At 35.8% G+C, this 25,654-nt stretch overlaps 1 protein-coding gene across 1 annotated transcript in view; it reads right to left on the reverse strand.

Moving 5' to 3' along the window:
- The window catches only part of CDH8 (cadherin 8), a 475,466-nt gene that overhangs the window by 330,054 nt on the left and 119,758 nt on the right, over positions 1–25,654 (reverse strand). The window contains exon 2 of the mRNA XM_027842077.1: positions 13,683–13,977. Coding sequence (XP_027697878.1) covers positions 13,683–13,977 — 295 coding nt within the window. The remainder of the gene's footprint in view (positions 1–13,682; positions 13,978–25,654) is intronic.

The following is a 25,654-nucleotide window of genomic DNA, read 5'->3' on the forward strand; positions in this document are numbered from 1 at the left end:
GAGTGTTTATTTCAATCCACATGATTTCCCACCCATGTTTTCCCCAAGAATTTCAATTTCATTCAAATCTCTCTGAATCAAACAAGACAAAAAATATAATCAAAATCCATCAAGAGTTTCTTTTTTTCTTTTTCAACTTACATCCCTTTTTAAAATTCTATTGAATGCTACTGGATTCATTTGAATTCTAGACCACTGACTGGAATAGAATCATAAACTCCAAATTAAAATAAAGAAATATGTTGAGATTAAGACAGTATGTAACTGAAAATGTATTTTAATCTATTGAACTTGTGTGATAAAACTAAAAAAAAATTAAAAGAACGCTAAAAACTGAACCACTTAATTACTATTTTAATTTAATATCTGGGCATAAAATGTTCTGTCTGTATTCTGGATAAAGTCTGGAACTGCATTGTCATGATTAGCCAATTAATTTAAACATTTACCATGAATGCATAAAATTTTAAATGATACATAAAATTATACATTTTGAAGTTCCTAGTTTATGTTTATATCATCCAGATAAACATAATTACTCTAACTTTAGATACTGTTTGGACCTTAGCTACAAATTTAATGCAATATGCTTTAACATATGGAAGAATAGATGGATATATGCATAAATATCTATCTATAGCTATCCTATATCCTGTGTGTATGTATACATGCAGATACATAGATATAGAGATAAAAATGTAGATGCAGGTGCAGATATAGATGTAGATGTAGAAATAAATATAGCTGAATACATTTTACTCACAGATATATTTTTATATAGATATGTATATATGGGTATATGTATATATGTGTGTTTTGTATGTGTTTAACACTGTCAGACACATACCCAAGACATCTAAAATAGAGTTGCCTACATGGAGAGGAGAGGGACCTGCTTCTGTGAGACAGGAGACATGGTACATTCAGGGACATTCTGTGTTGGCTTACCAAATGGTTGGGAGTTGGTGGTTTTGTTTTGTTTTGTTTTTTTCTATTGGCTGCAAAGCTGGAACTAGCTACAACTTTATATCTGCCTGACTGAGACATGATCACTCTCTTTTCTGTGGTATCCAGGAGTGAAGGACGTGGTTACTCGCAACAGGTACTACATGTATACCATGAGGTAAAAGGAAAGAACCTGAGGGCCACCTCCTTCCCCAGGCCAGGTATCCCCAAGAAACACAGACTACACAGAGAATGGGGTCCCAGACTTGAGATGTCCAGCTCTGGAGACATTAGAGCCCCAGGCTTCCATACTAATTGTTTCAACCAACCCAGCAGGGGATACCTGAGAAGCCAGGTTCCTGACCTGTAAACCAGGGATGTATTTTGGACTTGGAGTGTGGTGTGACTAATGCTTTGTATTAACTAAATTAAGCTGTGAACCTAATCCCCTTCACTTCCCCAAAGACTCAAGCTGAGATGTCTCTGAGGTGTTGGAGAATTTTTTTAATGCTTGCTCTGACCACACCTTTGAAGTAAATATTCCTTTGTAAAAGCCAATCTGACTTTTATGTGGTTAAATGGATCTATGGTGCTTGGATAAATAAAGTTTGAGGGAATACCAATCAGTGGAGGTTTGAGACAAAGCCCAAGATAAGAGATCCTCTCAACCCCCTTATGGATACTGGAGAACCTTGGGGGAAGGGGGACAATTGTATATACTTGCCCATTAGGCAGAGTGGGGCAACAAAATCACTATGTTTTATGTTCGTGTGTATGCACACACATATGTATGTGTATCACATATGTATCACATGTACATAAACACGATATGTTGACATAGGTGATATAGATACATCATGTTTGTGTGTGTGTGTTTAGAAATGCATGTATATATTCACAGATATTCCGTGCTATGTACTCCAGAAAACATTCAGGTATTCTCTGATTGTTTCAGTCTCTTTACCATATGGTCAGAACTGAGCACAAAATACCTCAATGACTAGATCTTGGCTTATTTACTGCCTTGCTACATTCAAATGTGGAGGCAATAACCATTAAAAATCTCCAATTAGGGAGAACACTAGGGTTGTTCACACTTATATTGACATGAAGGCATGACCACATGATCTTACTACTGTTTCTGTCTCTGTGTGTTATGTTGGTTTTTTTTTTCTGCCTTATGTGATACAGTGCCTGGCACATAGTAAGTACTTAATAAATGCTCATTCGTTGATTATTAGAAATGGAATGCACCAGATGAATTAAGCTTGATCTTGTGAGCTCAACAGGTTGATGGAGCCACCAGAGATCTGAGGGTTGAGGTCATGACAGAATTTTTGAGCAAACAAGTTTGGTCTGTCAGCCAACCCAGAAGTACAATTAGGACCTTGCCCATTATTAGACTGATCTTTAAGCCAATATGTCAGGTCCTACAAAGCCTTGTCCATTGGCTCCACCACTTTTGTAAAAGAACTTGGTGGGATAAATGATTTGTAGCAATTATTTTACAAGATTAAATTTACCCTATCCAGGGAACAAGGTGTTACAGAGAGAGTCTGCTCCTGTTGGGAGTGGTATAAATTACATTTCTGTTCTTGCTATATATTCTCAAGGAATATCCTTTTATAAAAGTTAATTGGTCTTAATTGGATTGATGATGCTAAGATACTAATAAATGGTATCAGTTTTATTGAGGACTTATTAATGACATTGGTTAGAGGATATTGAATTGATAATTGATAATTGGTTTCAGAAACAACATACCAGAATGGAGGCTTGCGTCGATGACATTAGAAATGTACTCCTAGAGTTTCCATATATGCTCCATTTATAAATGGAAGTATATGGTATATGTACATGTGTATGGATGTATATGCATGTGTATCTACATACGTATTTACATGTGTACATGCACACATGTATGAATCTACATGTAAACACAAATTGGTTTGTATAAATTTACACATATATAGAATGGGTACATACACACATATATGTGTACACATACAAATACATATATACATAAGTATTTACACATATACAGGTTTTAAGCTATTAAAATTAAAACTACACTAATAATTTGGGAGCATATATAAATATAGAGAAACAGATGATAGGTAGATGGACTGATAGATAGATAATATACATTCACCCATTATATTTGTATATGTACACATCTTCAAATAAATTTGTGAAATTATCAATTTGTACATTCCTTCAAAAACAATGCAATCACAGCCCCTCTATGCTTTCTCGCATTGTGTCTCCTGTCTGTGTTATCCTATGTTAGGCTGCCACAAATAGTTCACTCAGTTTTCTAAGGCCCTTCCTCCTGACATCATGAGAATAGGAGTGGTACACCTGTGTAAAAATGGTATCTCTCATCCTCCCTCATGCCATGTGACTACATCATCTTGTTTTGGATCATTATGATGCATTTCCTTGTTGACATCCTTTACTCAAATTCTTCTTTGAAATTTCTTGTTATATATTGCAGCCTGCTCACACATTCCATGTTCCTCTCCATTATCCTATGTGTGATACTCATTTTAATTCCTTAGGGATTGTAGTGTTCTATGATTCATCCTCACAAAGCAACACTGGTAGAATACTGATATTTTGAAAATCCCCTGGCTGATATTACGAATAAATAGAGAAGTTTTATGATTTCTTTAGGACAATACAATCTATTCAGCTCCTCCTATTTTATCCTGGACCTTACTTATCTTAGTTCTTTGAGTTGCTTATCTAAAATGTGTCAAAAATCTGTGGATTAGAAATTCTCCAACCACTTGGTCTCTGCCATGCGAATAATAAGACTGAACCCTTCTGGGTGATTATAGATCTCTTCCAGTAGTTTTTGCAAAGTTCTGAAGATTAATGCAAATTGTTCAGTTATATCTGACTCTTCATGACTCTGTATTGGGTTAACTTGGCAAAGATACTGGAGCAGTCTGCTATTTCCTTCCCCAGTGGATTAAGGCAAATAAATGTTAAGTGACTTGCCCAGGGTCATACAGTTAATAAGTATTTGAGGTCAAATTTGAACTCAAGTCTCCCTGAATCTAGGCCAAAGGATCTAACCACGAAACTGTCTAGCTGTCTCAAATAGCGTGATATCACCTGCTACATGCAGAATTTAGAGAACTTTATCATCCATAAAGAACCACTCTTCAACTTAAAATCTGTGTTAATCTTCTCCATCACAGTAGTAAACTTTCATGAGCATTTGGTGTTTCGTGGTGCTTTCTGTTTCACCTGTTCTTTGATCAGAAGGTAATTGAACAAGATTATCTCTGTTGGCATATCTTTTAAGGAATCTTGACTAATCATGGCACATAGTTGGGAGAAATCTTTTGGAAAAGAGCCTTTATGTTGGGTTCTATTTAACAAAGGCCTTCTAAATATCCAATGAAGTATAAATACAATGCAATTATATTCTCTATGATTCCCAATTTTGTGGTGGTCAGGATTTGATCTACTGTGGAATTTTTTTTTTGTGAAAGTTTGCCTTTGACCTACTGATACTTTCCTCAAGAATACCTTCAATATTTACATGTAGATGATTCTCATTTTTTAATAAGTGCAAAATAAGGCATATAAGTCAGGATTCACAGTTGTTCTCCCAGTCACTTAGTTTTAGTATCAATAAGGTCCAAAATCTTTTCCTCCTTCAGATACCTTATGAATCTGTCCCTCAATACTTAGACAATTGTCTTGCCCACTGCAGGGATATTCTTTCCCTACTCTTTGTCTAAATTAATTATCTTTCCTATCTTTGGTTTCTGATGAAAAATGATAGATTCACAGATTTATAGGTAGACATATAGTTATACAAATTCAAAACACATCTAAAAAAAGATACCAAAAGTGTCAAAAATATTGACCTTATTAATATAAAAATAGGAAATTGAAAGAACAGCCATAACAATCAATTTATACTTCTGTTTTCCCCCTCATATCAAATTTTATGAGAACCTTTTGTACATGCATTGAAGTGATATGTTATGTGTGTATTAGTAGAAAACATGCAGACTTTCCCAAGCAATGTTCCACAATAGATCACATCTTGATAACAACAAAAATTGACCAGAAGTTGTATAAAGTACAAGATTCCACTGTGCATATGTAAATTATATATATACATGTGTATATGTAGTAATACTTGCATACATGTATATACATTTGATAGAGTAAAACACCACCTTAAAAATTTCTTTAAAAATGTGTATCCTACCCATGAATGACAATTTTAAAGATTCTTTGAAAAGTATAATAACAGGGATAGAGATAACAAGAGAAGAAATAACATTGTTTAATTATCATTTGACCAAAATGCCAGGTGACATTTAAAGTATGGCTATGGATATATAGATATAGATATTGATATGGAGTATTTTTTTCTAATTTTCAAGGCATTTGTTTCTTGGGTAAAGTTTCTCATCTATATTAATTCTCTTTGGTCAATCTTTTATCCCCGGCTATTCCATTTTGTATTTTGTGTTTCATTTCTTCCAGTTACTCTTAAAGTCTTTGAAGCCAGGGATCTTTTTTTTTTCCTGTTGTTTTAGGTTCTACTTAGACTACCTGTTTGTTAATTGCTCTCTTCTTGTTCTCAGTCTACCCACTTATCATTGTATCATTCAAAAGTACTTCTTCATTGTGTTTAATGTTTTCTTCGTATCTGCCATTTCAGTTTCTGAGCAGAAACCTTGTGCTCGGGTCAAACGTTGCTCTTCTGCTTCTAAATAGTGTTGTCAACTCTTCTTGGTCCTGAGACTAGTGCCTAATATTAGGCCCTGCCTTCTGAAAGAATTCTTTGGCCTTGTCTCCTTCTATGCTTCATGATCAGATTGCCTTGGATGCTCATCTGCGCCTGTCTTTAACTACAGTCTGAGATCAGGGACTTTCCTGTTCTTAGATAGTACTTGGAACCTCTTTTCTGTTTGGGGTTTAGGGCTACTTTGCATTTAGATAGGACTGCTTTGCACTGTGTCTTCTATCTCTATTTTCAGGGCTTTTTGTAGAATTCTGATTTTTTTTTAGGTGTGCATATGTGTGGGGGGTGGGGAGTGGTTCTACACTGGATGAAGGAGCTGATTTTCTTTGATTTGCTTTATCGTGATAATCTGATACATTTTGCAGCTTTATTTATGTGTTTTCAGGGAGCTTGACTCTTCTAGGTCCCATTATACTGCCATCTTCCCACAGTCCTCCTCATTGGGTCACCAAGACATTAATTTACTTGTCCTCAGACATACAGTCAGAATATGTTGGAGGCAGAATTTGAACCTAGGTGTTTTTTAACTCTGTGGCTACATCTCTATACACCATGCCACTAACAGTCATAGCGCAAATAATTTTGTTCTCCTCCATGTTGAATGCATCTTAAGAAACCTTGTACAGTATGAAAACGCATCGTTTTTTTCAGAAAAAAAGGAGTAGCAAAAGATCTAAAAACCTTATTTAAGGTAGATAAGACCATATAGAAAGTTATTCCTTGATCAATAAAAGTAAGACCTAAGATTCTTTCTCCTGTGTTTTATCCATGAGGCTACTCTGTCTTCTCATAAATCACACCAATGATCTGTGCTTCTGTGTGTGTCTCTTTCTATGTGTCTCTCTCCATCTGTCTCTGCCTCTTTCTCTGCCTTTGTCTCTATCTCTGTCTTTTTTCTGTCTGTCTGTTTTGTTATTATGTGTATTACAAGGTTGTTTTTGGCTTTTAGTGATTAAAATTGAAATACATAAAATTTAATTAAAATAAATAATTGAAAGAAATACTAATTTTTAGTTAAAGGGTAAGGAAAATAAAGCTGTATTTTTCCCATTCAATTTCATAGATTCCCAGAAATTTATCATGAGGCCACTTGGGAGCCCATGTACTCCAGGTTAAGAAACTCTGTTTTAGATGAAGATGAGATCAACAAGTTCAGCAACTCTTTATTGGTTTTTTCTCACTTTAGTCAAAGGTTACATTTTTGATGCTCACATTGTTGCTGAGACAAGTCAAAGGAAGATAACTTCCTCAGCCCCAAACCTAGTTGTTAATTGACACTCATAGCTATTTTTAATGTCATTGTCCCTAATTTAATAAAGATATTGTCTTGGACTCTTCACTCAGTATTTCAGCTTTTTCATGATGGCAATAGGAATGTCAAAGTTCAGGACTAAATAAAATTAAATACCAATGATTTTTGGTGATGGCTCCAGCAAAAGCACATTAAAACTAGCAATCACCAAAAACCCTCACATCCATTTCCTTAACAGTAACTGATTCAAGCATCCTTTTAGTGACTCAACCAGATAGCACAAAATACTGAACAATTTATAGTTATTAGGGCAACAGCACTGCATCTATATGTTTGAGAGCTCAGAAGTTAATAAACTCAATTCAATGCCTCAAGCATTTATTCAGTTATAATGTGTGACTCCTTTGTTAGCCAATGGAATTTGTTTCTTCCAAAGATTCTGCTTAGCACAAAGTCCAAACAGAATATAGATTTGCTCTCAATGGTGAGATCTTCTCAATGTTCCTATTATTTAGTAACACCACACTGATTATGTCAAGCTCCAAAACATTGTTGAGTCTCCTAAATGAGGTATGTTATTACTCAGAGAGAGTTCAACTTAATTATTATCATAGAAAAACCCAAGTGGATGAAGAATGCCTATTGAGCTGGAGGGACAGCCCATAGAGCTGCTTCATTAGTATGTGTCTCTTGGATAGACCCTACATATGGATAATCAGCCTGGACCCAAATTTTTAACAGCAGGAGGAGATTAGACTATCGTGCCTTTGTGGAACTGTGAAATGATTTTAATGATCCCAAATTTTTCCCTGAAGTGAAGGTGCATATCCTTAACATTGACATTTTTTTCTGGTCATGCTGAATGTCTGTGAGCTATACACAAAGACATTCTCTGAAGAAGTAAAGTCATGTATCATCCAAAGAGCAAATCAGGAAAGGGGCTTGTAGTGGTGGGAGGAGTCTGAAACATATTTCTGAAAAATAATTTTATAGGAGAAGCAACATAACAGATTTCATAAAAATGTCCAACTAGAAAAGCTATATTTATCTAGTAAGAGCAAGGGATAAGTGATGGACAGCTCCCATGTTTCACTAGTGTCCATTCAATGCAAGAGATCTAGAGGAGAGCACCCATCACTTCTGTGGAGGATTTGTAGAAGAATGTGGACAAAAGAAACTCAAAATAATAAAAACAAGAGTCATAACAACATTGAGAGATATATCATGGATTGGGAACTGAGTCAAGAAGTTACGATCTCAATTCTTGTCTTTGATACATCATGTCTCCTAGTGTCTGTCTGAGTGAACTCACTAAGACTATAAGTCGTAGAAGGGATGTTAATCTGCATTATTAGATGAAGTTTCCTTTTGGGGAGTTTTCTCTAACAAGAACATCTCAAGTGCAGCTTAAATAACAACATCAAAAAGGGCCATGTTTATACAATAACACTTTTGGGTTGGCAAAGTGTTTCACATACTGGTTGAGTGGTGGATGGATGGTTACCTACACTTTTGAAGGAAGCACTCACGTTGATGTGATCACAAACCTATCAAAGTTGGTTATTTTTTCCAAGGTTCTTGCTGTAAAGCCTGATAGATGGTGATATATAAACATATATAAAGATGGGGATATAAAGATGGTAACTCCAGTATTGATAGTGCTTTAAGTTTTTCTCAGAGATCTCACCTTCTAAGAACAGAGAATTAGGCATGAGAAGTTTTATTTTCCCCATATTGCATGTTAGAAAAGTGAGGCTCAGCTTCCAGAATAAGGGAGTCTTTCTTTTTGTATTTCTGTTTCCAGTGCTTGGGAATGAGTAAGTGCTTGGGAATGAGTATGTGCTTAATAAATGATTTTTCATCCAACCATTCTTTCATTCATTCATTCACATAGCTAGTATGAGAGCCAAAATTCAGATCAGGTTTCCTGTCTAGAAGATTAGTCTTCTGTACCTTATACTATACTACCTCACTGAGAAAATATGACAATGTCTCTGACCTCAGGCACCTTATACTCTAATGAGGAGAAGAGACTATAAGGTAAGGAAGCAAACTTTAAACACCAGCTTCATGACTCTTTCCTGATTTTATTTAGTTAAATCACTTTTTTCTACCCCTTTTGTGTTGCTGTGGATTGGGTAGGGGTTTTTGTTTGGTTATTTGGTTGGTTTTCTTCCTAGGAACTAGAAAAAAAAAAACAAAAACATCTAAAACAAGGTTCATATTATATCTATGTGACTGTATAATTAAAAAGTGATTAACATCTTAAACTCATGTTTTAGTGAAGGGAACTGACATTCGAGCCGAAAATACATATACCAATTTCATTTGGAGTGATTGGTAGATAATAAATCTGGGGGAAACATAATTGGAAAGTAAAACCCAACTCGGCTATACCAGCACCCTTGCTTAACAATTAAATGCAAAGAAGACTACACAAAATAAATTATTTTACTGTACAAAGGTACAGTATTTCTGTAAATGATATTGCTGTAATTTTCTTCCATGAAAATTGTGTCTCTCTAAAATTTTAAATACATTTCTAAAATAGTTCAACTGACATTTAGGCATATATAGGTATATATTTTGTCCAGAGAGTTTATAAACTGCAGAAAATTGTTAGAAATCAGATATATTTCAATTAAATATTGTCAATTTTTACAATTAGAATTCTTCTTGATTTGTGTGTGTATGTAATAAAATGCATATGTATTCACTTGGCATCCCTAGGGCTTATAGGTGCAGAAAAATTGGCATTTCTGAGAGGGGAGAAAAGAGGAAAAATGAAAGGAAGAGTTGGGGAGAAGATGGAGAAGTGAGAAGAAAGAAAGAGAAGAGGAGGAGAGAGTAGAGGAGAGAAGAGGAGAGAGAAAAATATGATAGCTGCTGACATTTATCATCATATTCACCTTCATGAGAAATTAAAGCAATAATTTATTTATATTAGTAAAATAGTGAATGTTTTTTAAATCCACATTACCACGACTAGATACCAGATGTGGTTGTGCAAGTATTTGTACAGAAGTCTTTAGAGAGAACCTGAAAAACTTTCTTATCCCCAGATTAAGCTTCTCCAAAATCAAGCATGTCTGAATAATGATTCTGTTTATTTGCTTATTTGTTTAGCTTGTGTTTACAGTCTTAGAGATTGTTACGGAGGTAAAATTTCTGGAAAATAAAAAGAAAACTCAAAATTCATTATAGTAGCAGGGTTGAAAAAGGGAAGAAAGAATTTAGGTAAAATTGTTTATAGGTGCAGCTAGGTGGCGCAGTGGATAGAGCACCAGGACTGGTCAGGAAGACCTGAATTTGACTTCAGACACTAACAAACTGTATGATTCTGGATGGGTCACTTACTTAATGCTGTTTGCCTCAGTTTCCTCATGTGTAAAATCTGGAGAAGAAAACGGCAAACTAACCCAGTGTCTTTACCAAGAAAACCCTGAATCAGAAACAATTGAACAACAACAAAAATATTGTTCATAATGTACTTTTATTTATTAATTCTTTTAATTATATTAAGAAGTTATTTGGGATAGAGTACCAGCCCTGTAGTTAGGAAGACCTGAGTTCAAATCTGGCCTCAGACACTTACTAGTTGTGTGACCATGATTGCCTCCAAAACTAAAATAAAAATAAAATAAAAAGAGGTGATCTAATAAGATGACGCAGCTGTCATATAGCATTTTTATTTCTTCGTTTGTTTTCAAAATCCTTTCCTGGGCACTCAACTGTCTTAAAATTCATATAGGTCTTTCCTTTTCCATGCATATTTATTGCATATATTCATTGGATGCACCCAGCATTAGGCTCTGAACAAGTTTATAATTATGTTATTAGAAAACAGATTTTCCATGAAGATTTATGTTCCAAAATGAAACATAAAATGCTCTTTAACCAATATGCACTTAAATCATTGAAAACTACCAGTGGCTTCTGAAGCTTCAGTTGGTGGTAAAGTGGTAAATCGGAATTAGAGCCTGAAGATTTGACTTCAACTCCTGGCTTTGCCATCTGCCACCCATGTAACTTTAAACAAATCACTTACCTTTTCATGGTTTCCTCATCTGTTACAACAACAATAACAGCAACAGAATTGTAATATATGATCTCTAAGACCTTTTCCAGTTCTCAAATTATATGGGATCACCATGCCAGATACCACCATTATGCCCTCCTTTCTGTCAGTATTGAACTCCTTCCCCAGCTGTATTTTAATTTTGCTACCAGCACCTACTCTTTCCCTCACCCCCCAAAATCAGTTGCCAGACCACAGCTTCAGCTTTCTTATTTGCAAACTGAAACTATTACACCAAATAACCAAAAATATCTAGAGATGGTAAAGACTTTAGGGAATCATCTAGTCTAACCCTTGTCTTATTCATGGGGAAACTGAGGCCCAAATAGGTAAAGTAAGTTACTTGAGGTTTATATATTTTCATGAGAAGGAAGTTATTTCCTGGGTAGGAAATGCCAGACATTAAAATGGAGTTGTCCAGAACTGAAGTTTGTTTGGAATTTCCAGGGAGCAAAAGTTAACACCAAATGCTGGGGACATTGTTAGCTATCACATTATGCAAATTAAATGGGAAATTATATATACATACAAACACACGTGTATATTTTCTATGCACTCAAAGCCATGTGATATTTAACTATTAGATTTCGATCTGACATTACATTGAACTTGCCAGCTTTACCTTTTGAATCTTGACCTCTTACTTTTGCTACCAAATTTGTGACACACCTTCTATCTCTGGCCATCATCTGCGGAAAATCTTTTGAGAAGGAAGATTGTTGTCTTAGTTGAATTGCCACCTGTGTCTTTTCTCTTGCTACCAGAACTATTACCACTAGCACTGCCAACTATACCTATTCAGTGAAAATTATTCTGCTAGGTTACGTCCTGCTCCATGAAGAGCTATTAGAAATAACTTCTAAAGAAATCTGTCCTTGGGCCCATGTAGAAGAAGGATCAAGAGAAAAAATTCAAGGTCACAAAGGGGACTAGCGTCTACTCCAACTTTTAGTTTATTCAGGTTTCCTGACTCCAGCAACATTAAAAAAAAGTCTGCCATAGGCTAATACCATGTCTTTATTTTAATCTCAAATTTAGAATGAAAGTAGACCAAAATTATAATTAAATACATACAAATGTATACATATATGTATGCATGTGTGTACACAAATTACATGTGTATAATGTATAGAGAAAAGGTATGATTAGTGCTAATTATGATGCCATTATGTTCTTAGAATATTATTTGCCATCAATAAGCATTTCACATTCCCAAGTCTAGGCTCCACAAATAGACTGTAAACATCTAGAGATCAAGGATTATTTGTTATATTTCTGTTCCTTCCACCCTCATAATACCTACCTCTAGTAGCCAAGGCAATAGAAAATGAATAAATTACTGATTGTTTCTTAATTTATTGGTGAAATTCCAATGTATCATTTTGTCCATGTCACACTTTGACTCAAAAATCATCAGGGATTTTCCATTTCCTACCAATTAAATTTTTTTGGTACTGAATGTCATACTTAAGACCTTGTATAATATGGTTCCAAACTCCCTTTCCATTCTTATTGTCTACTATGTATGCCCCTTTTGGTATTCTGTGTTCTAGCCACACTCATTTATAGCACATCTATTCTTCCCCTGACTATTCCTACTTTTCCTTTTTGGGGTCTCTCCCTTCCTTCAACATGCAGCTTTTATAACTCCTCCATGATGACTTCCTTGAACCACTGGATAGAGGTGATTTGTCTTACCCTAAATTCATTATGTACCTTTCCTTTGCCCTTATTTCACATTCTTTTCCACAACCCACCCTACTCCTTGAGAGCAATTTCTATGTGGCATCATGTCCATGTTTGTGACTCCATTAATTAATATAGGACTTTGCAGAAAATAAATATTTGTTAAGTCACATTGAATTAAATACCTATTATTACTTTGCTACCCACACATTAAGGGGCTCTTCTATAATTATGCTATTTGTTCCATATCGAATTTACTTGTCTTATATTTTGAATGTGAATGACTTCTGAAATCAATAGATTCTACTGTTATGTATCTTAAAGGATTCCCTTTAATTTGACTTTTGGACTCAAGTTGGCTTGCCATTTTGAAGTAAAGGTAAAATAATATGAAAGATGCTCACAAAGTAGTTCTTCTAGTCACTGGCCTAAAGATGCTGTTTTTTGACTAATCTACTTTTCTGTGTCTAGTCTCCAGCTCAGTCTCCTGTTTTTTGGATTATGGCAGTTCAATGTAGACTTTTTCTCCAAGTGTATAAGAGCTACATCTGCATGTGAATATACACAAACAAATAATTAACCAGCAAGCAAATATCAATAGGATTAACCTAGCATGTTGGAACAAATCTTGATAAATCCGCCTCAGTAACAATACTCTAAGTACACTACCATGAGTAGAATATAAATTCAGCCTATTGAAGTATTGTTGTGTCAGGAGAGATGTTTTAATATAACTGTTAGTCAGCTTCTATTATTGGGGGACTAAAGCTATTGAGCTGCCAATGGAACTTGGGCCCAAAAAAAAAAAGGAAATTTGAAAATGCAAATTGGCAAGAAGATAGTCATAAATATCTTTTATTCATCAACAAACCCTTGCTGATGCAAGACGCTATTTTAAAGGGTGACTTTTAATAGTTCTTTGTACTTCCATGCATACATACCCAAAATGGACATCTCTGGAACAGTAGCATGATATGGTCCATTAAGAAACTCTGGTGCATTGTCATTGATGTCTTGAACTTTAATAATGAATTCGGAAGGAGGCTCCAGAGGTTTGTTTGTTTCCCAATCGACTGCTTGAGCTGTTAGCGTGTATTCAGCCTTTTCCTCACGGTCAAGTCTTTTTATAGCATGAATATCTCCTGTTATGTCATTGATCTGAAAGATAGTCCCAGCTCCATCTCCTGATAGAATGTACTTGATTTTTTTGCTTCCAGGATCCAAATCAGTGTGGAGCTAAAATGACAAATTAGTATTTCGTTAGTGAGGAAGCAGCATCCTGCCTCGCTCTGTAGCAACTTAATCATGCATTTCTTCAGTTATCCTTTTTTTGTACTTTAATCTCAGTTCCAATAATCCCTATCTCAGTTTATGTACACAAAGAGACCATGCATTTGTATGCATACTAATCACAATGAAGTATAATCATCAGCACCTAATGAGCCTGCCTATTTAAAAAACAGTTGATATGTGTATATATATATTTCAATTTTTTCCCCTTAAATATGAATGTCTTTTGAAGAGTAAGCATTCCATTCAAATAGTTGATTAGTATCCCTACTGAACTAGGTCACAGTTTCTCACATTATTGTCTTTGATCTGACTTTTACTATATCAGACTTTTTTCCAATCACTTTCACTTGCCACTGTTTGGGAAAGAGGAACACAGGCCAAAGTCTAAAATTCCACTGGGTGTTGTAGCAAAAGGTTGTCTCCATAAACTATGTTAGTAATTGAAATGATTCCTCAAATACACATACAAAGAGTTTAGCTCAGTTACTTAACCAGTCCTTAAAGCTAAAATTTTCTTTCCCTGGTATTCAAAACCTGAACAAGAAAAGAAACAAAAATAGTTTGTGGTAGCATCTAGAAATTCAAAATACAACTTTCCCTGAGGTTCCTTTTTTTATTCCAACCAGGCCACTTTTTTTTTCTCTCATTTGAAATAAAGAAGAAAGGGTTATCTAAATAACAAAGAAAGACTCCAGATATATTCCAATATGCTTTATTTTGTATTTTTTCCCCTTAAACTCAATCATCAGGTTACATCAAATATTTATGGAATCTTAAAACGTATACTTTTCTTTTATTGTATTAATTTTATTAACAAGAACAAATATTGAAATGTTACTTTATCTTAATGAGGATGGGATTATAATTCATTTAATATGATATTAATCCTAATTTATGATCATTTTAATTTATGTACATATTTAACATGTCCATTTGCATTTTTATTAAAAAGAAAATTTGAATAATATATCACTAATGGAGGGTTTCCATTCACATACAAGACATTCCTATTACATAAAAATAGTTCAGATCCAGATTAATATACTAGCTGCCTCCTAGTAACAACTGAGAAATTTAAATTGGTTTGAGATTCATTTGCATTTATCTTGGTGATGTGAGAGAGGATGGACTATTGTCTTCAAATCTTTCAACACTACCTGCCACTGTTCTGATTGGGAGATGTTAGTTTCAAAACTCAATTTAGATCTTGAATGCTATGATACCGAAAATCTCTCTCAATCAGAATTATGAAACTGAAGCCCTTGAGAGGTAATGCCTGTGAAAAATTCTGAAGTAGAATTATGTCAGATTAATGCTGTGTGTGCCATTTTGTTTTGCACATCACAAGATTTTAATTTAGAAGACTGTACAGTAGACAACTTTCAGCTCTTTGACCCAGAGTATTTAGGGGGTTGGGAAGAAAGGGCAGGGTGGGTTGGGGAATGTATGGAAACAAATAATTTCAAATATATTTTCTGTCATCTTATGATCTGCAAATCCTTTTTTTTACCTCAAAAAAAAAAACATTAAGCATGAAAACACTGTGAAAGTAACAGCAAAGTTGTAATGATGATCAACTGTGAAAGAATTAGCTACTCTGATCAATACAGTGATCCAAGACAATTACTAAAGACTCATGAAAAAAATGCTATCCACCTCCAGAGAGAGAATTGATGAACTCTGCAAATTGAAATATAATTATCTCATTTTATTTTTTTTGTTTTTTACTGAAATATAGCTAATATGGAAATATGTTTTGCATGATTTCACATGGATAATTGATATCATATTGCTTGCCTTCTCAGTGGGTAGGGGAGGGGTGAGAGGGAGGGAGAGAATTTGGAACTCAAACTTGAAAAAGAAAAGAATGTCAAAAATAAATAATATATTGACATGTTTTAAAAAAAACACTCTGAAAACTTGAAAACATCCTGAAAACACTATCTACACAATTTTCAAATTCAATTTTTCATTTATACACTTGTTTTATTCCATAAATTAAAAAGAAAATTTTTAAAAAAGAGGTAGTATGGTATAGTGAGTGCATAGAATGCTAGACTTGGAAACAGGAAGATAAAGTTTAACGTGATACACGAAGTGGCACCCTAGTTGCCTGCCCCTGATACTTTCTAGCTGTGTAACTATATGTAACTCACTTAACCTCTTTGATGTTCTCATCCAGAAAATGCAAACAATAATACCTATAATTTATACCTAATAGGGTGTTATTATGCTCAAACAGGATAATGAAAGTAAGCTGTTTTTCAGTTGTGTCTGACTCTTTGTGACCCTATTTGGAGGTTGTTTTGTTGTTGTTGTTTTTGGCAAAGATACTGGAGTGGTTTGTAATTTTCTTCTCCAGTTCATTTTACAGATGAGGAAACTGAGACAAACAGGGTTGAGTGACTTGGCCAGGGTCAAACAGCTAGTAAATGTCTGGGGATGAATTTGAACTCAGGAAGATTCATCTTCCTGGCAACAGGCCCAGCATTCTATCCCCTGTGCCACCTAACTGCCCCAATGCAAGTAAAGGACTATTTAAAATTTAAAGTGCTCTGGTTTTTGTGGGTTATTATTGATGATATAATAAAGAGTTTAGTATCTAGTTATCTAATTTCTTTATAAAAAAAAAAGTTTGTGCATGAAGTCTGTAATCTTGCCTAAGCACCCGTGGCCCTACCCCTAGACACCCCTCCCCACATGACTTCCTATATATACATGCTAGTTGTTGCTTCTCTGAGAATGCTTCTCCATCTTTCTAGGTTTCCTCACTTCTAGCGTAGGCACTCCTCCCATCCCCACCCAGATGTATTCTAAGGATACAAATTCATTAGCTCTTTGGGTACACAGTCCCCTTGAATTTCAAATATTTAAAATTTCATAAACCATCTTGCTCCATTGTGAGTGAATTCTGTTACCACAAATACTCTAAGAAATTAATTTATATGTTTTACAAACAACGGAAAGGAGAGACTTTAAAAACAACCTGGGATAGAGTGGTTCTTTGGGTTAGCTATGTTTATTATTGTTATCATCATTATTTTAAAAAAAATCAATCTGCAATAGTGATATCATTTTAACTCCCACATTGTAAAATTCTACTGCTGAATTTGGCTCTAATGTATACGCTTAGAAAACTGCTTAGGGGAACTGAGAAGTTAATTAAGTTGCCCATAGCCACACAGCCTCTCTGGCAAGAAGAAGGACTTGAACTTGTGTTTTCCTGACTCTAAGACTGGCTTTCTATCCACCGCATCAAGGTCCTTTCCATGTCCTTATTAACATTAACAATAAGAGGTGACATTTCTTAAGCATTTAATAATACAGCAAGTACCACTATAAGAATTTAAGGTTTTCAAAACACATTGTCTCACTAAATATTAATCTTGCTGGATCTTTGAGGTTTGTATCACCTCCATTTTGCAAGTGAGTGAAGTAAGATCCAGAGAGATCGAAAGAACTCGTCCAAGGTTCCATGGGACTTTTTCTTTTTTACTGGCTAGGAAGTGTAACAGACAGGATTGAACACACATCTCCCTTAACTCTTAGTGTTTGTACCCTGCTAGATGTTCTGCTGAAAAAGCACTTCCCTTCTAACTTTAAGAGATAGTTTGGGCAAGGATTATTATCTCAATGGAAAGATGAAGAAACTGAGGTGAAAAGTGTTTGAATGACTTGCAGAGGGTCATGAAACCAGCTAATGGCAGAGGCTAGGGTTGAACATGGTACTCTTGATTCAAAGTCCAGCACTTATCAAGCAAAGCAGAAGAGAAAACCAACATCAGAACTTAGAATGTCTATAAGTAACTCTTAAGAACCAGGTGTGTTCAGGGTAGGGGAGCTACAAAGATGAAATTAGAGATAATGAAAAATAGAGTATTGCAAAAGGGAATAGTGCCCAATGTACAAAGCTGACCCAGATACTGGAAAGTCCAATGGAAAGCTAATGTTCCAGCTTTGCAAAGACAGACAATAATGAATTCAATGTTTGAAGAGTTAAGAAAATGACCAACATTTTCATAGTTTTTGATACAGGGATCTCACTGCTAGACATACAACCCAAGGAGAACAAAGACAAAAATAAATGTCCCACATGCACTGAAACATTTATAGCAGCATTTTTTGTTTAGTAGCAGAGAATAGGAAACACTGTAAATGATCGTCAATTGGGGAACAGCTACACAAGTTGTGGTACATGAGCACTGGACTTGTACTCAGGAAGACCTAAGTTCGAAACTTGCCTTTGATACCTACTAGCTGAATGACGCTGGGAAAATCCCTTAAACTCTCTCAGCTCCAGTTTCTTCATCTTTGAACTGGAAATAATAACAGCATGAACTTCACAAGGTGAAGATCACATGCAATTGTGCCTAAAGTGCTTTGTAAACTTTGAAGTGCTAAATAAATCCTACTTATCATTATTATTATCAATGTAATGGTTTATTGCAGGGAATAATGAATAAAGAGAATTCAGAGAAGATTGGAAAGCTTTTGTGAAATAAATTTGTTTGTATGATACAGAGTAAAGTAAGGAGGAACAAAAAAAAAAAAACAAAAACAATATACACAATGATATAAATGGAAAGGAAAAACAGAACCAACAGCAGCAGCAGTAACATCAACAAAAAACTTGATACTGTATCATTATAAGGACGAAACTTGGTCCTGAAAAAGAACTGTGAAAATACATCTCACTACCTGCTTTGCACAGGTGGTGGTCTATGGGTGCAGAACAATTCATATACTGTCAGATTTTTCTGATATGTTGGTTAGTTTTACTGAATTTCAGTTTCTTTCTTCTCTTTCTTATTCTTTGTTATAAAGAGTAACTCTCTGGGTAAGGGAGAGGGAATGTCTTTGGGAATTAGGATAATGTTAAAACAAAAGATATTAATTTTTAAAATTCATGCCCACATTCACCCAAAGATGTAACCAGGGAGAAGTGAGACTTTGCAGCAGGAGACTCAAATTTGGGGAGTACTGACAGCAGCTATACTTTTTCAGTAGATAAAAGCAATTGAGGATAGTACCTTGTCAATACTCATTACTTTATTTTTTTTTTTAGGCAGTTGGGGTTAAGTGACTTGCCCAGGGTCACACAGCTAGTAAGTGTCAAGTGTTTGGTCTGAGGCTGGATTTGAACTCAGGTCTTCCTGACTTCAGGGCTGGGGCTCTATCCACTGCGCCACCTAGCTGCCCCAATATTCATTACTTTAAATAAGAAGCAACCAGATAGTGTGCTTTCTATCCCGGACAGTCCCACCCTTGTTCAGCTCCCCTCCAAGCTGGTCCTCTCTGTCAGGTCTCTTAAAGTGTCCCAGGATCTTTCCCTCTCATGATATTTGTTTCTCAAAGTCTAAGGAATCCTTAAAGTTTTGACTCCTGCTCCCTTGACTGAATTTATCTTTATTGGTTGGTTTATGTCATCCATCATGGTCACGCCCAAGGACATATTTTGGGTTGCTCCCTTCTTCTCTGCTTCCTCATTCTGCCATCACTTTCTAACAGAAATACTAGTTCTAGCTCTGGATTCAACCAATAATATGTTGACTTCTCCCATTTGCTTAAGGCATGTGATGAAAAACTTTCATTTACCTCTTTTCATCCTGGAGAGTCATCCTGGGGCCTAATAAGTATACTAGCTGGGCCTCTGCTGGGAATCAATGTAAGTCACTGCATTCAAATGCCAGAATCACAACATAGACCTCTCTTTCCAGGGCTAGTCATGGCCTAGTTATGGGTATATACTTGGGCTATCTCAACCAGGACACTCATGGTTTCTTCCTAGCCACCTGTTTCTCTGTTGCACAAAGCTATAAAGGAATCCTGAGAACAGAGTTTAATGTACTGCAGCCGTGATACACCAAATAGCACCCTAGTGGCCTGAAGTGTTTAATGGACCTCCCTAAATGCTCAATTTGCTGCCAAGCATGATGGTAAATACGAGCTGAATTTGACTAGACCTGTCCAGATTTGTGTATGCCTCCTACCCCTACTCCCACCTCCCTGCAAACACCATGGAGGGGGACAGGGCACCCTTCAGGCAGCAGAGGTCTGACTCTTAGTATGGCACTCAAATGCATAGCTCTCTATCTCCATTCCCAATGACACTATTGTAATGTCTCTCTAAATGCTTAAATATCTACTATGAAAGGCCTCAGGCAGTAGAGAGAATCAGGATCATTATGAAAGGTAACAGAGTTTAGCAGTGATTAACACAACCTGAATCAGCTTTACTTGCTTAAAATAAGTATTAACCAACCATTCACAGAATCCCAAAGTATCATTGTTAGGAACAGCAATCCTCTGGATGTGATGTACTAGAAAAAAGCATTGGTTCTACAACCAGGAGGAACTTGAATTTCAATCCTGGCTCTGTCGTTTTCTGATTCTGTGACCCTGGGTAAGCCATCTTTTTTGGGGGGGGTGAGGCAATTGGGGTTACATGACTTGCCCAGAATCACACAGCTAGTAAGTGTTATATGTCTGAGCCCACATTTGAACTCAGGTCCTCCTGATTCCAGGGCTGATGCTCTATCCACTGTTCCGCCTAGCTGCTTATTTCCCTGAGTCATTTCCCTGAGCCTTAGTTTTCTTCCCTCTAAAATGGGATAACATTTCTCTTGCCACCCACCACCCAAGGTTCTTGTAAAAAGAACATTTAGCAATGGCAAAATTGTTATAGAATGTGGATTTCTGAAGGCTTATTTGGCTATTCACTCTGCTTGGTTCTTTTATTATAAGCTACTACCTGTAATCTTCAGTCATAGTCTTTTGTAATATTTTGAATGTGAGCTCATATACTAAGTCACTTTTATCCTTGTCTGTGGGATTTTGCCACTTAGCAATGAAATGAAGTGCTTGTTGACTTGAGGCAGTTTCCAAGCTCTTTCAACCTTCTCATTATGACAACTATTCTGCTTCAATTAAATTTCTCTAAAAAAATAGTAATAATTAGTGTCTTTATTTTTTGCCTATGTCCTATTTTTTGTAGTGGGCAGATGTAAACCAGAGGTTCCCAAACCTATTTGGCCTACCAACCCCTCTTAAAAAAATTATTCAGTACTCCCCTGGAAATCTACTTTATTTAACCTTTTAACATTTTTTTTAAATTTGCATCAATTCAAAAAATATGTTTTTAAATGACATCTCAAATTTAATAATTTATTGGAAATATGTCTTTTTTCTCTGCATTGAAATTTTGGTGATGCAACATTGCATCATGTAACCATATAGTATCATATTGTAAATAAGTCATTATACATACATATTCCTGCTGATGCATGCTGGGCTTTCCAACAACAGGAGACATGCTCACCTGCCAACACTTGCTTGTTAAGACTTGTCAGCGGACTTGACCACTGATTGGTTATAACTTGCATTTTGTGTGATAATTTGGAAAATAATGTAATCATTAAGACTTTAATTCTATTACACAACAGATGAAACATGTACGAACGATTTTTCAAATTCTCTTCTCTTCTTTATGCTTTATTCTTCCTTATGCTTCCACTACCCCTTTATTTTATTCAACTCCCCCCAATTGCACCCAAGGTTACTACCACTCCCCATCATCCCAGTGCCCCCCAGCAGGCAGTATTGCCCACTTTGGGAACTTATGGAACAACGCAAATGTACTATGTTAGACAGTGGAGATTACAAAACAAAAAGGAGATAGTCTTGCACTAAAGGAGCTTACCTTCAGTGGGAATTGCTGTAATCATGCCCAGTTTCTTCTTATTATTTTTATTATCCCTTCTAACTTGCCATTTATTTTGACCTTTGTTCTAACCAGTCATCGATCTGCCTGCACGCACAACTAATTCTGAAATTAGTCCCACAATAGTAACTAGTCAATTTCACATGTCATTATTAGTTTTTTGTGGTATTGCTTGGTGCTTCCATGTTCAGTGGCTTCTGTCTCTTTTTGAAGGAATTATTTATGGCTTAAAGCCACAAGACTTGTGAATACTCTGCCAGTCTTTGGCCTCTTTCATTTCTAGATCCAGAATCACATTTTCCAATGTAATTTCTGCCATCCTCCTCAGTACCCATCTTTATATTGTTCTGACCAAGTATCAGGGCATGTATTGACGTCTTAGAGGATCTTGCCAAGTAATTAGTAGAAATGTTTTCCTTTATTTTTTTCAGCTTTTGTAATACATATCGGTTCCTATATTGACCTTTAAGATGAAATGATCAATTATCAGCTGTCTATTTTCATAGGATCAAAAGCTGAGAACAAGAAGGGACTTCAGAGTCCTTCAAGTATCAAACTCTGTCATATTACTGATAAAGAAGCTGAGTCCCAGGAAGGTTCAATGACTTATTTAAAGACACACCAGTAGTAAGCATCAGAGATGAATTCTGAAAACAGGTCTCAATACTTCAAAGATGGTGCTTTACTATTGAATTCTGCCTCTTTGACCATATTATTACAAATGATGCAAATGGTTCAAATCTCTTATGAAAATGTTTCTTCTTGCAATCATCCAAATGGTGAAAACAACTCTTTTCAAATCTTTTCTAAGGAGAACCCACGAGCTGCCCACTCATTCAAATATAAATTCAATGTTCCCTCTCATTTCAATTACAGTGAGAATGCCAATATTGATGTAGTTTAATCCCTCCAATTGCATATCATCTCATTAGTTATTATGGAGTACCAACCAAGAGTACAATTTATGGTTTTTTGTAAAAACTGGTTAGTTCTTAGCATACTGTGTTGTCTTCTCAATCACTGGACAGTGGCCATGCAAGATTTCTAGTCCATTTTTTTTTCCTTTTTATTGGTTTCATGAATCATCAGAGACAAAATCATCATTATGTATTGGCCAAATTTTTGATGGTGAGCATTTCTATATTTCTCTTGGGTGTTTCTAAATAATACTCATTCTCAAAATGAAAATCACAGAATAGGAATGTAAATATAAGTTTATTCTGAATTTGGAATATTAAGTGAACAGTTTGAAAGACAACATACACACACACAGTTTAACATAGACCAGAACAATATACTGAATAGAAAAAAAAAATCCTCAGTTTTTATCAAATTCTTTCCCTGATAGAGCAAGAAGATATATGCCACTCTAGTGGTTCAGATTGCTTCCTAGCATTTTGTTGAAGTTTCTGGCTTGGAGGATTAAACAGGTTAGTCAGGGGTTCCAGCAGCCTTAGCACACTGAAATATAGCATTGGCAGTTGTTCAAGGTGAACCACTGAAAAGGAGGAACTGAAACACGCTGCAGGAAATAAACTAAAGGGGAAATACATTTATTGATGCACACTGTAGGAAATAACTCGAAGAGAGCACACATTTACTGAAGATTGGATGCTTGAGTGAACCAGGAAATTTTATAAGTGTGAAGCTAAAAGGAATGTGCACCCAATCTTCTTCTGCTATATGAAATTCATAAAATAAAAATACGGTATATTGAGGTGATTTATAACAACACTGCATTCTTTCTGGGTCTAAGACAATGCCATTTGGTCCCTGCCTTTACTGTTAACTACCATGGAATTAAGAACTAGTTTTTGGTTTTGGTTTTGGGGGTTTTTTTGGGGGGGGAGGGTAGAGGGTTGAACAGTAATAGTCACGAGAAAATAGTTCATCTTATTCCACTGTGCAGCTCATAGCAAAATGTGCTGATTAAGACATATTCTCAGGCTACTATTTCCAGCTGCAATGAGTGAATTAAATAGGGCAAGCATTTATAAAATGCCAACTGTATGCAGTCCAAAGTCTTCATATGCACAACTTAAGTGCACAATTTATTGGCACCCAATGTGAGCACATTTATATGGCTGATAAAGAACAGGAACAAAATGTGAGCAAAACGAAATGTATTTTAAACAGATAAGGAAATATGCTCAGCACATATTCCAAAGGGCAATGAGCAGCAGGGTGTTCAGTAGCACTGTGGAAAAGTGAGAAAAAAAATGATTAGAGAAGGCTTTCTCCATGTTCTTTATATTTCAAAAGAACTTAGTTAACTACAGTCCTGATAAGAGTCAAAAATATAAGATAAAATTCTTATGTGCTAATGGCAATTAGTCTATAAACAGAATGCAGTTTGTTATTCAAATAACCTGCAGAATGGAGGATGGTGTCTTACAAATTATCAATAATGATACAGGCTCTAACACCGGTAAAATGTAAGGCTCTTGAGGGCCTAGACTGTTTCAATTGATTAATTGATCAATCAATAAATATTAAGCTCCTACTATGTACTAGGCACTATGTTAAGTACTAGGGATACAAAAAAGAGGTAAAAGACAGTCCCTGCCCTCAAGAAACTTACAGTCTAACAGGGGAGTCAACATATAAGCACATATATACCAAGCAAGCTATACAGAAGATAAGTAGGGAATGATTAAAAGAGGGAAAGCTCTGGAATCTAGAGGGGTTGGGAGAAGGCTTCTTGTAGAAGGGGGAAATTTAGTTGAGACTTAAAGGAAGCGGGAGAGGTCAGTAGTCAGAGCAGAGGAGGAAAATATTTCAGGAATGAGGGACAGAAAGAGAAAGTGCCTGGAGCTAAGAGATAAGAGTGTCTGGTGGAAGAATAGCCAGGACACCAGTGTCTTTGGATGGATCAAAGAGTAGAGTATGTATTGGGGAGTAAGATGGAAGAAGCCTGGAAAGGTAGATGTGGGCTAGGGTATGAAGGGCTTTGAATGCCAAACAGAGGATTTTATATTTAACCCTGGAAAGCAATAAGATGCTAGTAGGGTTTATTGAGTACAGGGGGTGACATGATCAGACCCCTGTTTCAGGAATCACTTTGGTGACTGAATGGAGGATGGATTTGGAGTGGAGGACTTGAGAACAAGCAGACCCACTAGCAGGCTATTGTGTTAACCAAGGCATGAAGAGATGAGGGCCTACACTAGAGTGGTGTCAGTGCCAGAGGAAAAAAGGGAACTTATTCAAGATATGTTGCAAAAGTGAAATTATCAGACCTTTACAACAGCTTACATATGGATAAAGGGAGTGGTGAGGCATAGGGATAGCAAAGAATCCAGAATGACTTCTCAGTTGTGAAGCTGAGGGACTGGAAGGATGGTGTCACCCTCTACAATACTAGAGAAGGTAGGAGGGTGGGAGGTTTGAGAGGGAAAGGTAATGAGTTCTGTTTTGGACAAATTGAATTTAAAATGTCTTCTGAAAGGCACTTGGAGATAAGAGATTGGAGGTCAGCAGAGATTGTGGCCAGAAAGGTAGATTTGAAAATCATCAACAGAGAGATGGTAATTAAATCCATGGGAGCTGACCAAATCACCAAGTGAAATAGTATAGGTAGAGAAAAGAGGGCCCAGACAGGAAGAACCCCAAGGGATACTTATGGTTAGAGAGTGTGATTTGGACATATGAGGTTCTTCTACAGCCATAATCTTAGCTCTCTTTTGTCTAGTCTATAAAATATAAATTCTTTAGCTTGGCATTCTTTGCTGTGTTATCTGGCTCCGACTTACTTTTCAAACTTTTTCTTCCAGTGTTTCCCTCTGTATTCCCTACCTTCCAGACAAATAAAACTATGCTTAATATCTTCACCCAAATTCTATTCTTTCTGTGTCCATAATTTGTTCAAATCATTTTCTATGCTTCAAATAATTCCTCTTT

Source organism: Vombatus ursinus, unplaced genomic scaffold (assembly GCF_900497805.2).
Source record: "Vombatus ursinus unplaced genomic scaffold, bare-nosed wombat genome assembly UNPS02014864.1, whole genome shotgun sequence".
Taxonomy (NCBI): domain Eukaryota; kingdom Metazoa; phylum Chordata; class Mammalia; order Diprotodontia; family Vombatidae; genus Vombatus; species Vombatus ursinus.